We start from the raw sequence: 13,717 nt of genomic DNA on the forward strand, positions 1-13,717 counted from the left end.
CTATTTATGTGCTTTACCTATTCATGTGGTTGTCGTTTGTGTATGACACTTTATTTGTAGTTTCGAACATTGTATGGTTATGAAATTAGGAATTTATTTAGTTTGTATCGTGTGCAATTCAATGATGGGTCATATCCATTATTGAACAACTATTTTAGATTACAGTCGCAACTACAGATGCATAAATTGTGGCATGAAGCGTGCCCAAGTTTTTTTCTTTTCAACCGATGGTATTATATATGAGTTAAGTATCATTGCAATAATTTTTTTGGTTCTCCTGCTATTGTAGCTTTTGAAGCTGGAAAAATTGTAATAATTGAAGGATGTGTACGTTAAATCATAGAGGCCGGAAAATTCCATTATCTAAAGAATTTCTTCTAATGCATCTTGGCAGCTGTCCTGCCGCCAGTTATACCTTCCATGCATTTCCAACGGCAAAGTTTAAAGCTATACTTTTGCATTGGTGCAGATATTTTTATCTTACACAATGTCTTTATGGTTCGAACTTTGGTGACCAATATTCCATTAGTACACATTGCAATATCTTGCCTTTCTTTTTCACACGTGTATCTGCCTTTAGTTGAAAAACTAGTTTGGTTGTCATCTTTTCAGGTTATAATTGATGCTATCGTCAAAGATCCTGCAAGGCTGTAATTGATTTCAAGCGCTAGCTTCTTAGTTCTCATATGTTGGAACTATGCTTTTTTGACTTGTCATCTTTTCAAGGTTATTTTGGAGGTTTTATCCAAGCACATTCATTTTCAGGTTATGTTCCAACTTTTGCTTTTTTAGATCATGTTGAAATGAAGGGCGGCTCTAAACCTCTAACTCACCCGGAATGCCGCAGCACCAGAAGCAAGCAGCAGCGAGACCCAATAGCATGGCCATATTCTGTTCTTGTCGCGCCATTAGTAGTGGCGCGACCAAAGGGTCCTGCCACGCCACCAAGTAAAAAACGCAGTCCTTACTGGGCTTGGGCACAAAATGGCACGACAAAGTAGGCTTGTCGCGCCAGTGGTGTTGGCGCGACAAAGCCCTTCTGCCGCGCCATTGTGTGCCCAAGCCCAGTAACGACTGCTTTTTTGACTTGTTGGCGCGGCAGATCCCTTTTGTCGCGCCACTCCGAATGGCGCGACAGAGTACGTTTGTGGCGCCAACCGGAATGGCGCGACAAGCACAGAATTCAGCCAGCCAACTCCGCTGCTGTGAGTGTGGCCGGCATTGCTGTGAGTGTTGTCGTGGTGACGATGAGCTCAGGAAATTTCCTGCCAACATAATTTCCTCATACGTTATAACGTAAGTTAGTGATTAATTAAAGTTGAAAATATGATGAGGTCTCGATTTGATTATAAGAAATAATCTGCGATGTCTCCATTCTTTCTTTGTCTCATTCGCAAGAGACAAATACGTACACACATACATAAAGAGACAAAAGAGTGAGTGATAATGTCGACTTTGTAGTATGAAATATTATACTCTATTTTTTTAGAGTTAGAAATATTTTATACCATGAATATATAATTGATCTCTTTGATTCTACAATTTCCTTATACTCTTTTGTACTTTTCATATAGTCTGTTGTTCATAGCTTCCAATGACGGCCAAGCCTACTGAAGAATGGCGCAACTCGAGTCCGGTTAAAATTGATCATGGTGGTTTGTCGTCTGACCAGAGCACCTCGTATGACCTTAGAAGTGATGGCACTCGGCAACAGGTCAAAGTGATGGCAGTCGGCACCCATATATGCCGAGTGTTTAGGCCAAAACACTCGGCAAAGGGCCGCTTTGCCGAGTGTTATAGCCAAAACACTCGGCAAAGCTTTCATATATTCAATTTTATTTTTGTTTTTAGCTTCAGCTCGTGCAAATCAAACACCTCACATGTCACACAAATTGCTCAATTGTCACATATATGACACAAATGTCTTAAATATGACATATATCACCAAACAAGTCCACATATCACACATATAGTACACAGATATCATCACAAGTCCACAAATCAAACCAAGTCCACCACCAAGCTCACAAGTATCACCAAACAAGTCCATAACAAATCACGTACTCAGTAGCATGCAAACCGATACTCTAGATGTACATGCATACACACACAACCTACTGTACGGTGTCCAGAAGATCTACATACCACGTACGCATTAGAAATCATGTAGACAGAAGCATTTATTTACCGAACGATATGAAGGTTATAACCAGATTTTGAGTGAGGCAGTCAAGGTCGTCCATGTAACGCATGTAGCGGCGTGCAGGATCCCCTCTTACAGCTCCCACGTTCTTCCAGTAGTAAGCAACAGTGGGCCTGGACTCCTCATCATGGTGTGGCCACGGCTGCAAAAGGAGGAAAATTATGGTTATCCAAAAATCATTTAATGTCCCGCAAACGAAAAGTGAGATTGCAACTCTAATTAATACCTCAAGTTCACCTCGGTACGGCCGGCCTACTGGAAAGCGCTCCCAAATCCAGATTTGCAGGAGGTATGCACAACCTCCTAGGTTTGAATCATGAGCAATCCGCCGACATGTGTCACAAAGCTGCCGGTACATCCAAGCTAAAGTTGCCGACCCCCAACTATACTGAGCAATGTTCTCCCACTGCTGGCCCACAATTGGAAGTATCATCCATGAAATCGTGTTTCCCGAACCATCAGGAAACAGAAAACCCCCAAACAAGTGCCACAACCATACGCGAGCATACCGCTCTACAACCCCCTGCGGTGCTCCTTGAGGACAATGGTTAAAATTCTGCCTCAACCAAGCCGAGCTAACCCCTGAGGTCTTCCTGTCCTTGACCCCCTCAGGTGGTTCTGGAGGCCGAATCCCAATCAGTGCTTCTACCATATCTCTCCAGCCATCATTATGTATAATGCCGGTCACTGCTATTCCCTCTAAAGGCAGCCCAAGAATCATCGCCACATCTTGCAAGGTGATGGTGACCTCCCCGCAAGGTAAATGAAAAGAATGTGTCTCCGGCCTCCAACGGTCCACAAAAGTAGTTAGCAGAGGCGCATCCATCACTGGGAGGCCCGCACACACCACTCGAGCAAGAGGAAGCATCCCAGCCCGGCGAAGGAATGGCACATACCACTCATCCCACCGAAGGGGGGAGTGGGTACGTGCGCGGAGGGGCGCCAACACCTAATATGGGAACAAATGAGTCGTTACAGGCAGCTAAAAAGTTAAATTGAACTATTGAGAAATAGTAACACTAACCTCGGCACGGTCAACTAGGACGTGTGCTCGGTGCTTGGAGTCGTAGAACGTCTCCAGTAGGGGGAACGTGGGGTGCGCCATCCTGCAATGATGAATCAAAACTCGATGAGTATAAGACAAAAATAAAGACCAAGACAAACCCAACTAATAATGATTAGCAAAACACTATATGTATATATTAATATTTGTGCTAAGCACAAACTACTGTACCTCTCCCTGTGTGATATGCCTAGTCCTCTTTCTAACGCTTGTTGTGGACGTTCTTTTTTGTTTAGATTTTTTTTCTTCTTACACTTGCACTGGGAACAAAATCTATGGAACTTGGAGCAACGGTTCTGGCTCCTGTCCTCATCGAAATCACCGGTGCCATAGTCCGCACCAGCCCGACCTTGCGACTCGTCCATGTCACCTTTGAGCCTTTTCTTCTGCCTCCTTCCTTTTTTAGGTTTCAATAGCGACGCATCCGGCACGTACTCTAGTCCCTTGTACTCGGGCCATTGGGACGGATCGAGATAAGGCTCAAAACTGGACTCCCATATGTTGATTGTGTTTGACCGAGCGTAGTACGGGCTCAAATAGGTGGGGCTTTTGAAACAAAGTCCTCGATCTCTACATGCCGCTATTAGGTGCGAGCATGGAAGGTGCAACAGCTGTGGTGTCATGCAAGTGCACTCGCCAAATCTGAGGTCCACTTTGTAATGGCGTCCTCCATGACTCTCTCCTCCTATATTTGTACCACCTGCACCTCTAACACTATAAATCATTCTTGCAGGGCCGTAAGGCGCTGCAAGCTGGTTCACCGATCTATCCTCAGCATCCTTCAGGTGTTCCTCCGCTATTAGTCCCCATTGTCCACCCTTATCCAACAAACTCCTGCATTTACCCCATCTATCGACGAAGTACTCGTTCAACTTCTCGAAGGAGTACTCTACAATGCCTGCAACAGGTCTTGACCGAATACCCCTAAAAATATTATTTAATGACTCAGCATTGTTCGTGGTCATGATACCGTACCGCTTCCCCCCTTCATCATAAGCAAGAGCCCATTTATCCTTGTCCACCATCTCGCCTTTCAGCAACTCCTTGGCCGTGTCATTCATTTCCATTTCTAAATCAGCAAGTTTTTCTTCAAAAGCTTTCTCCGTGCGCACTGAACACAATAACTTTAGTTTCCTAATTAGTTCCTTCTTTTTCTGACGCCTCCACATGTTTGCTGCAAAATGTCGCATGCACCACCTATGCACAAGAGGGGGAAATCCATCCATGTGCTCTTTAACACTGTTTAAGAGGCCATGGTGCCGGTCGGAAATCATACAAACTTGTATGGAGGGACCCAAGACATACTGCCGCACCAGCTTCATGTACCAGGACCAGCTGTCATTATTTTCTCCTTCGGTCAAAACAAATGCTAACGGAACTAGTTGCCTCTCTGGATCCACGGCAACTGCCATCATTAGTGTCCCCTTGTATTTACCCGTCAAGAATGTGGCATCCACGAGGATCGCAGGTCGACAATGCTGGAATGATTCAGCACACTGGGGAAAGTACCAGAACACCCTTTGTAAAACATGTTTGTACACTCCATTGTGAGGAAGCATCATGTTTCCCGGGTGTACGAACCATGTAATCCCTGGATTGTATAGGGACATGCCCGTCAAGACTCTGGGCACCCTTGCATATGACTCAAGCCAATCTCCCCAGCAAAGAGCTATAGCATGCTGTTTTGCACGCCAAGCTTTCGAGTACTTCACCTGGTAAGAACACATGCCGAAAATTGACTCCATAAGCGAAGGAACGGATGTGTCACTGTCCTTCTGAACAATACCAAGAATGCGATGTGCTAGGTAACGTGTCGTGCACTGTGCGTGAACTTGCTTCGGTCTGGACGATGCACATGTGTGAGGATGTCTGACTTTGGTGATTTTCCACTGACCCGTGCCCCTAACAATCCGTGCCCATACACCCCATAGGCACCCCTGCTTGCATAGCACATCGTACCGTACGCTCTTGTCCGAATGAACCACATTAAATGGACGATGATGACGCACTGCATAATCAGCTAAGAAAAACTGCAACTCTGGAAGTGAATTGAACTTCATGCCCTTGCGAATCTCTGGACTGTCACTATCAATTACAGACTCGCTTTCAAAGACATATGAGTCACAAATTGCTCTATGGATCCTACTAAGATCCTTATCATTTGAAACCGCCGGGACTTCAATGTGGGGTAGCTTCATCATGCGCAACTCTTCAGCGGTATAACTAAATCGTGCCTCAGCATTATTAACAGCTCGACCCATTGCCCCATCCCTACACTCTTCATCACCACTTATGTCCTCATGACTAGGGCTGGATCCATCGCCATCATCATTTTCCTGCACTGCTTGGGGCGCCCTAGCATTACCCTCCGGTTCTTCTTCCCCAGTGGCTTCATCATCGTCCTCATCATCACTACTATTGTATTCATTGTCCTCTGAACCTAAAGAAACATCATCATCCTCTCCAGCACACCTCTCATCCTCCTCCTCGAAGGTACCACTGTCGAAATGATCGCAAGCAACGGCCATATCATAGTCCGCAAAAATTCACTAGCACAAGTGAGATTTGGGACATCTTCTACAAGAGTTGACTCTTGAGTCATATTCTCAATACGAAATTGAACTTCATCTACTATCCCAACTGGTTCTTCTAATCTTGTTCTACGGGTTATTTCAACAACCACCTCTAAACAAACCACATTTGCACGAGCTACTATATCCTTGTACTTTCTCCAATGCATCTCAGATTCCAATGTCATCAAAACATAATGTGCTCTAGCTTTACCACAATCAAATCTATCCCTCAGAGATATTTCATCAATTCCACATGAATGTTTGGAAACCACCCGGTCTACCAAATCCTTTAACAATGGAGGACCATCGAACAATTCGATATCCTCTACCATATTCTCAAACTCTCCAGTTTCCTTAACCATACCACCATGAAAAACCCGAACTAATTCGTCCATCTACAACAAAAAAAATCGGAGTACCTTCATCTCTTATACAACCCTTGGATCTTGAAACAATATTACGAGTATTACATCACATGAGCTTGCACCTTATCCTAAGAACAACTAGATGGATCTTTAACCAACCATGACAAGATGATCCGATTTTTACGAACCTGACCGCAAATTTAATAAGCTCAACTCCAAGTAATTGTTTCTCTCTCAAAACTCTACTTGTCCTCATACTAGGATTTGGACCAGGTAGCAATGCTAATAGATGGCTATGGTAACACCAATCTAGATGAACTACACAAACAATTCTTCACGGTGCCTAGTATCCATTAGTGAAAGCCATATTAACATCCCCACTACTCAATCCTAGAAATCATATTAATCAATGCATGCACGTACTACCTCACGTCCAAATTGAGAGCAGAGTACCATCTACGCATCATCTAAAGCCCTAATCATGAGAAAACTATCAACTACGACATGATTTTTCAAATCCAAAACCCAACCCTAATCACCAAGAATCCCTAATATCTACAAATGTGCACGGATAAAGGAGGAAAAAATGGGAGCAATACCTTCGGGGAAGGGTGGGGAACGTTTCCCCCAACTTCCCCCCCCCCCCCCCAAAAGGCCGGATTTGGGGGGATCTTGGGGGGGCGGCGGCCGGCAGCGACCCCTGGAGGAGCTCTGGGCGGGGAGGCGTGAGGGAAAGAAAGGGAGGGTGGGGGGAGGAGGCCGGCGCGGGCACAGGACATTGGCCTTGTCGCGCCAGCCCGCATGGCGCGACAGGCTTGTCGCGCCAGTGCATGTGGCGCGACAGGGAGGGCCACGTCATCGCCGTCACGGTGCTGCGCTGGCTCGAGCCGCCAGCGTGGCCACACTGTCGCGCCACATGCACTGGCGCGACAGAGGCTATCTGTCGCGCCATGCAGCCTGGCGCGACCAAACGGGCTACGCGCTGCAAATAAAAACAAATACGGGTTAAAATTAAAATATTATTAAAAAAATGTTAAAAATAAAAAAAATTCATGTCTAACACCGTTACTTTTTTTTGCTGCAGGCTTAATGAAGACATATGGCACAAAGAATGGTTACTGCTTATTTTCGGGCATGGCCTAAGGCATCCATTTTTTAGCAACATTGTTACAACTATAGAAAAGGTCTGAGTTGTCGATTGAAAGCAAGCCAGCCTCACGAGTAGCTGCTGAAGCCAACCGAGGAGCTAAAGCCTAGCAGGAGGAATGACCAGTCTCAAGACTATGCAATTGTAGACATGCAGGCTATGTAGGTGTAGGTGTTTATTTGGTTCCGGAGATTTAATGCATGCTATGAACAATGTGATATCTATTATGCATATTTGATCTGTACTCAACTCCAAATTTATGACAGTTTGCTCAACACCAAATTGTGGTTCAGTAGTTATTTCATCCATGTTCAGAAATGAGCATTTTTCATGGTGAGATGATAAAAAAATACCATGCTAATGACAGCTTGCATGTTGCAACCAAAATTTAATGTTGTCAGCAACTTTGCTTTTTCTACAGATGTCTTGCAACTGATGATATATTACAAGAAATGATCCCTAACTTGTTCACATGACTACTTTTTCTTCTTAAACAATCTTTCCCTTGAAGTTGTGATCCGGTCAATTGTTGGGCCTCCATCAACTTGGTGGAACATACCAATTCCATACCAATTGTTCATCGATATAGGATCAGTGGGTGGCTGTGTACAGAATGGAACCTCATGCTGAGAATTGGACTTCATTTGCGGCTATTCCTATGAGGTGGAAGTAATATCATTTCTTGTCTTCCTTCTCTGCTTCTGTGGTGTAGTGATCAGAGTATTATGCTGAGATTGTTGCTGTGAGCTAGAAGTTGCATCATTCTTGGGCTTCCTTCCCCTCTTATCTTGTGAACCTTTTGTCTTGGTCCCCCCCCCCCTCGCAAAAAAGTACAAGTGTTAGACCTTTAATCATACAGCATTGCAGTAGACACTAGTATAGGAACTAACCCTGTTTTCTACACTCTTCCTCATTTTGCACCCAGAAACATTGTGGCCGAAACCTTTGCAACGGCTGCACCTAATTGGTAATTGCTACTCTCTTTGAAGATCTTGATGGCACATGTCGTTCACTAGGAGCCTTTCTTCTCTTTTTCTTAGGTCTCCCAGGCTGTACAGTAAATCTAGGTGGGTCAACATCTGGGAATGTTGTCCACAACCACTGTGTCTTATCTGGGACAGGCATGATTTGTCCTGCATATGCAAGCAGGTATGCCTCTTTTTTGAATAGATGATTCACATATTCTTTAGGCCTATGGTTGAATGCTTGTATGGCTGACACAGCATGACAACAAGGTATACCAGTTACATCCCACTTCCTGCAGCCACATGTCCTCTTATTCAAATCGACAATGAAGGTGAATTCAGCCATTGAAACTTGCCATATGCCTCTACCAGCACAAATTGGTGTACAAAAGCTTGCAAGGTGTTTCTCAAACTCCAACCTCTTTTGATAATTTGGAGCAATTTGCCATTTATCCCTCTGAGCACCTTCCTCTTTAGTTGCATAGCTCTTCATGATCTTAGATCTCATATGTTCTAGCATTGTAATGACAGGTTCATCTCTAGCTTCAAGTATAGATGAGTTGTAAGTTTCACTAATGTTGTTTACTACCAAATCAGTTTTGGCTCTTGAACTGAATTTGTGCCTACACCAATGTTCGGGTGGTATTTGCTTAAGCCAAGTCCATGCCTCAAAATCCTTAGTCTTGATTTTCTCCATAGCCACATCAAAGTCATATTGTCTATAAGCGTAAGATGCTTTCTCCATCAGCTTTTTGAGCTCATCCCCCCATGCCCAGCAGAAACAAAATTGGCATGCAAATGCCTTAGACAGAACATGTGCTCAGCTCCAGGAAATACATTAGGTATAGCATTTAAGATTCCCTACATTGATCATAGAACAACATTGTAAGGAAAAAAAAGGTCATATTATTCCATGAACTATATATAAATGCCAGATGGAAAGAAGGCAATATCTACCTTTTGCCTGTCACTCATGAAGACCCAACCTCCATGCTGTTCACCATCTCCAATGCAATCCCTCAAGCAGATAAGAAACCATTCCCAGGAATTATTGTTTTCAGATTCGACCAGTGCAAATGCAATTGGATACATGTTGTTATTGGCATCCCTTCCTGTTGCTGCAAGGATTTGAGCTCCATTAGGAAGCTTCACATGAGTTCTATCAACTCCAATAAAAGGTCTGCAGCTAGCTTTAAATCCATCAATTTGAGCTTTGAATGATATGAACATCCTCTCAAAAATAGGGTTCACTGCTGGATCCTCAGATACATCACACTTAATTACTACCATACTACCTGGATTAACGTGTAATAGTGTGTGCGCATAATCTTGGATTCTCTTGAACTGTTCTACATGGTCTCCGAGAACCATTTTCACTGCCTCCCTCTTAGCCCTAAAAGCTTTGTATTTTGAAATTCCAATTTTTGTGTCCCTTAGGACAGATGTCTTAGGACTTTTCACTTTTCAATCCCTGTCATTCCTAAACTCTTCAACATACTCCTTTGCAATCCACTTGGCATCAATTTATTGTACATCATGAGACCTCCCACATGTATGTTGATTCATAAACTTTCTCAACTTAAATGTCTTCTCTCCAGGGATCACTCTAGCATATATATACCATTCGCAACCTGTCCCCAAACACTTTGCAGAAACCTTTTCTCGGTCATTCTTCTTCCTTTGCACCTTCCTCCCTTCTCTGATTATCAAGTTCTTCATTGCCTCTCTAAATTGGCCAACATCAGTAAACAACATTCCCTCTCCATGATTGGATGAATCATTGTAACCTCATCAAACCATTTATCCTCAAGTCCCCTTGACCTATGCACAAACCTTGGAGTCTCATCATCAACTTCATTTGGACTGCGGTTTCCATCATTTGGGTCATCAGATATATATGGCCCCTCAGAATTTTTCTTTGTCGAACTTGAAGCATCTGCCTTCTTCGCCCTGCTAATTGCCTTACCACTGACCTTGCCTTTTCCTTTATCCTGATTTGCACCATCTTTTTTTCTTGTACTTTGGGTAGTACATTGTTGCTTTTTCGAAATGTACAATTCGTCATCTCCAACATCACCTTCAAACATATAGCCACCTGTATCTACAGCCTTGTTTTCGACCTCATGTTCTGGTACAAGCTCTACATTAGACGAGTCATCATCAGTTTCATCCAAATCAGTATTCCTATATGTCACATCTTCAGCAATCGCATCGTCATCTGCAGATAATTGTGCCATAACTTCTCCTATACCATCATCATTTTCTTTTGCACCAATCTCCTCCGGTCTAAATACATCAACCAAAGATCTTGCAATAGTCTAAGTTGGATTAGTTCTTGGGTCTGGTTCAGTGATAACTAACCTATTAGGATTAGGGACAATGTACAAACTGCAACTGCTTAGTCCTGCATGATCTACCAATAACTGATTGCATTGGTTGTCATAAAAAATAAGCACAAGACCATTTGGTGGACAGTAACCCAGCTTCAAGTAATATAAACTGTCTCCATCCTTCAACCCAAATTCCTTTAGACAATCACATAGCTCAAAATAGCTCATATAATCTCTGTCAAAGTCAGGGATACTCCTATAGTCTCCACCTCGATCAGTGCTACTACCATATTTCTTGGAGCTATCACTAAAAGCACTACCTCTAAAAACCTTGAGCAATATGGCATCTGATTCGCCATTAACAATTATGTAAACACCCTAGTTAGATATACAACCCCAAAGCTAAAATCTTTGTGGCAGAATAAGCACAGATATAGCTTCAGCTAAACCATCAATCTTACCAAAAAAACAACATATTTTACTAAATCCTAGCTCCTGCCATTACATCCATGACATGTGCAACCCATTTTCTACCATGATTTCATACGCAACCATCCCACAAAAACCTTGCATCAATCGGCAAATCTATTGAACACGCACAAAAGAAACAGACGTACCATGCAACACTGCATTGTGAGATCTGGAGGCTGTCTCTCCCACCAGAATGGAAGATTGAATAAGCCACGATCTTCTACAATTGCTGCAATAGATGGCCTCCGGCGATGCGCACCTCGATCCTCCCGAGCTTCTCGCTTCAGTGCTTTCACGTCTTGCGCCTAGCTCGGATGGGCAGTTGCATCTTAATTAAACAGGTTGTGTGCGAGCCGAGCTCGAGGAGCTGGCCCATTACTTTTCCACACTGGTAGGCATGGGCTGAAGTGGCAAGGCCGCATGGGCTGCAGGGGGGATTTGCAACCAGGCCGGGTGGGGGGATTTGCAACCAGGCCAGGAGGTCCCTTATGGTGGTGTTTATGCAATTTTACCCTCAGGTTCCTTGCATCCTTTGCGAACCAATTGTACTTGTCGTCGAAGTGCTTCCATGCCTTCCCATCTACAGGATGGCTCATTTGACCCTCAACTGTTTCGTGCCTCGTCCCGTGCCACTGGAGGTCCTTAGCTGTTCGGCTTGAAGCGAACATCCTCTTCAACCTTGGAATTAGGGGGAAATGCCTCAAAACTTTTCGAGGAACACATTTGCCATCCTTATCTTCCCATCTACTCCCTCTGTCCCAAAAATACTAGTCATCCTAGGAATTTTAAGACAAATTAACAAGAAAGTAAAATGACCATGTTTGCCCCTATATATTATCTATATTTGACACTAATTGATTCTTGCATGCACATGCACTTTCTAAATAGAGTAAGGTGACTTGATTTTTGGGACAAATTTTGAATCAGAATGACTAGTATTTTGGGACGGAGGGAGTAGATTGTTTGCATTTTGGGCAGGCATCCATGTTGGCGGACGTCTTCCTGAACAACACACAATTATTCTGGCACACATGGATCTCGTCGTATCCAAGGCCCAGTTCACGAAGATACTTATTTGCATCATCATATGTTGAAGGTAATTTGGAGTCATGGAATGCTGAGGACAACAACTTCAATATTGCATTGAATGTTGTATTGCTGATTCGGTAGCGCGACTTGATACGTAGCAGCCTCACAAGAAAGGAGAATCTTGAGTGGCTAGATCCTGGGCAAAGTGTCCGCTTCAAATCTTTCAGCACTCTAGTAAAATTAGGTAACTTTCCATCCTCCTCTGCGGCTGCATACAATTCTGATAACATCTCCAGATCTGGGATTCCTTGGTCACCAACATTGTGTTCCTCGGAAACATGAATCCCATCGTAATGGTGAAATTCCCAAATCCCATCATATTCATGTGGATGCGCCTGCTCTGTAAACTCAGCATTCGCATCAATTGTAGATTCCCCATGATGAGTCCACCTTGTGTATGCAGCTAACATTCCAAACAGAAGAAGGTGGTCGTGGACAACTGCCTGAGCCCTGCAACTTTGGTTAAGACACCGGGTGCATGGGCAACTTATATGGGCATGCTCAGGAGATCGTTGCTTAACAAACTCCATGAATTGCTCCACTCCAAGGGTGTAGGAAGGTGTGAATTGTGTGCCATTTGTTCTCCAATTTTTGTCCACCTCGATATTTGAATTTTCTAAACAAATCAGGGTGATGGAGTGGCCGGATTGGAACTAGTTGAACAATCTACTAGAGGAAAATCAAAGCTATCACTTGCCAAACTATAGTCATATCAACAAATAGATGTTTGCGGGGCGAGGAGACTTACTTCCGGTTTAGGGTACCAGCCGGATTGGAATCGTAGAGGGTTAGTACCGGCTGGGCTGAAGGGTCCGAGAACACAAGGATCCACCGTTGCCGCTGCCGCTGCCGCCGCCGCCGCTTAAGATTGGGGATTCTGGCTGGAGTGGGTGGTGGTACCATTCGGTTGAGTCTACCCTAGGTTAACTGCGGATCGTGGCCGTTGATTTACCATCTAGGGGGCAAGAATCCCCCGTCGGTCAGTGGACTGGCTGAGTTGGCGCATGGACTTTCCTTTTATTAGATTAAAAGGTGCGCCCCTTTCGCCTTCTCCCCCAATACGTCCCATCGAGGATAGGTTTTCTCCGTCTCCGTCGCCAGCGACTTCATCTTCCAATCCATCGCCGCCTTCCTTTCTCCCCCTCGTGTCTTTGTTCTGCACCCCAGCAGCAATGGCGGAATGCGTCAAGCATTCCTCGCTCATGCAGGCGCGCGACAAGACGAGCGACCCCAATGCGAGGCCAAGGCGCCGCCCAGCGGCCGCTCGTCGTCGGCCCGCCTTCCCGAGTACTCCATCAGCCGCATTTGCCCGCATCCCCTCGTCCTCATCGGGGCCAGTGCTGAGGAGTGCTACGAGGATGCGGGCCAACGCCAACGCCGATGATGGTGCGCATGCGGCCGCCATTGGGGATGATCCAGAGGTCGCCGCCAATGCCGATGATGGTGCGCATGCGCCTGAGAATGAGGTTAATATTTCAAGCACCCTTGCTCAACTTCGGGTCCTAATTAGA

General features: G+C 44.6%; 2 protein-coding genes across 2 annotated transcripts; both read right to left on the reverse strand.

Annotated features, from left to right (window-relative positions):
* Positions 1–2,180: 2,180 nt before the first annotated feature.
* On the reverse strand, positions 2,181–4,291 carry LOC120700894 (protein MAIN-LIKE 1-like). The gene is made up of 4 exons (XM_039985092.1): positions 3,967–4,291; positions 3,228–3,328; positions 2,430–3,152; positions 2,181–2,345 (listed from the first exon to the last, which is right to left on the reverse strand). The coding sequence occupies exons 1-4, from the start codon at positions 4,289–4,291 to the stop codon at positions 2,181–2,183; spliced, it is 1,314 nt and encodes a 437-aa protein (XP_039841026.1).
* Positions 4,292–4,974: 683 nt separating this feature from the next.
* Positions 4,975–11,713, reverse strand: LOC120700895 (protein bfr2-like). Its single transcript, XM_039985093.1, has 4 exons — positions 11,630–11,713; positions 10,150–10,634; positions 5,226–5,765; positions 4,975–4,978 (listed from the first exon to the last, which is right to left on the reverse strand). The coding sequence occupies exons 1-4, from the start codon at positions 11,711–11,713 to the stop codon at positions 4,975–4,977; spliced, it is 1,113 nt and encodes a 370-aa protein (XP_039841027.1).
* Positions 11,714–13,717: the final 2,004 nt, after the last annotated feature.

The sequence above is a fragment of the Panicum virgatum genome, chromosome 3K, assembly GCF_016808335.1.
Source record: "Panicum virgatum strain AP13 chromosome 3K, P.virgatum_v5, whole genome shotgun sequence".
Lineage (NCBI taxonomy): Eukaryota > Viridiplantae > Streptophyta > Magnoliopsida > Poales > Poaceae > Panicum > Panicum virgatum.

Bases quoted from the DNA above. Each gene is read 5' to 3' on its own strand.
- LOC120700894 (XM_039985092.1), bottom strand. From the start codon at position 4,291: ATGGTGGACAAGGATAAATGGGCTCTTGCTTATGATGAAGGGGGGAAG. The intron at 3,329-3,966 runs GTGGTACAAATA...ATACTCATCGAG, and splicing joins TTATAGTGTTAGAGGTGCAG to TTTTGATTCATCATTGCAGG. The intron at 3,153-3,227 runs GTTAGTGTTACT...TTCCCATATTAG, and splicing joins TCCTAGTTGACCGTGCCGAG to GTGTTGGCGCCCCTCCGCGC.
- LOC120700895 (XM_039985093.1), bottom strand. From the start codon at position 11,713: ATGAGCCATCCTGTAGATGGGAAGGCATGGAAGCACTTCGACGACAAG. The intron at 10,635-11,629 runs GTAAAATTGCAT...AATCCAACTTAG, and splicing joins AGGATGCAAGGAACCTGAGG to ACTATTGCAAGATCTTTGGT. The intron at 5,766-10,149 runs GTTTGTGCATAG...TCATTTCGACAG, and splicing joins GTTGATGATGAGACTCCAAG to TGGTACCTTCGAGGAGGAGG.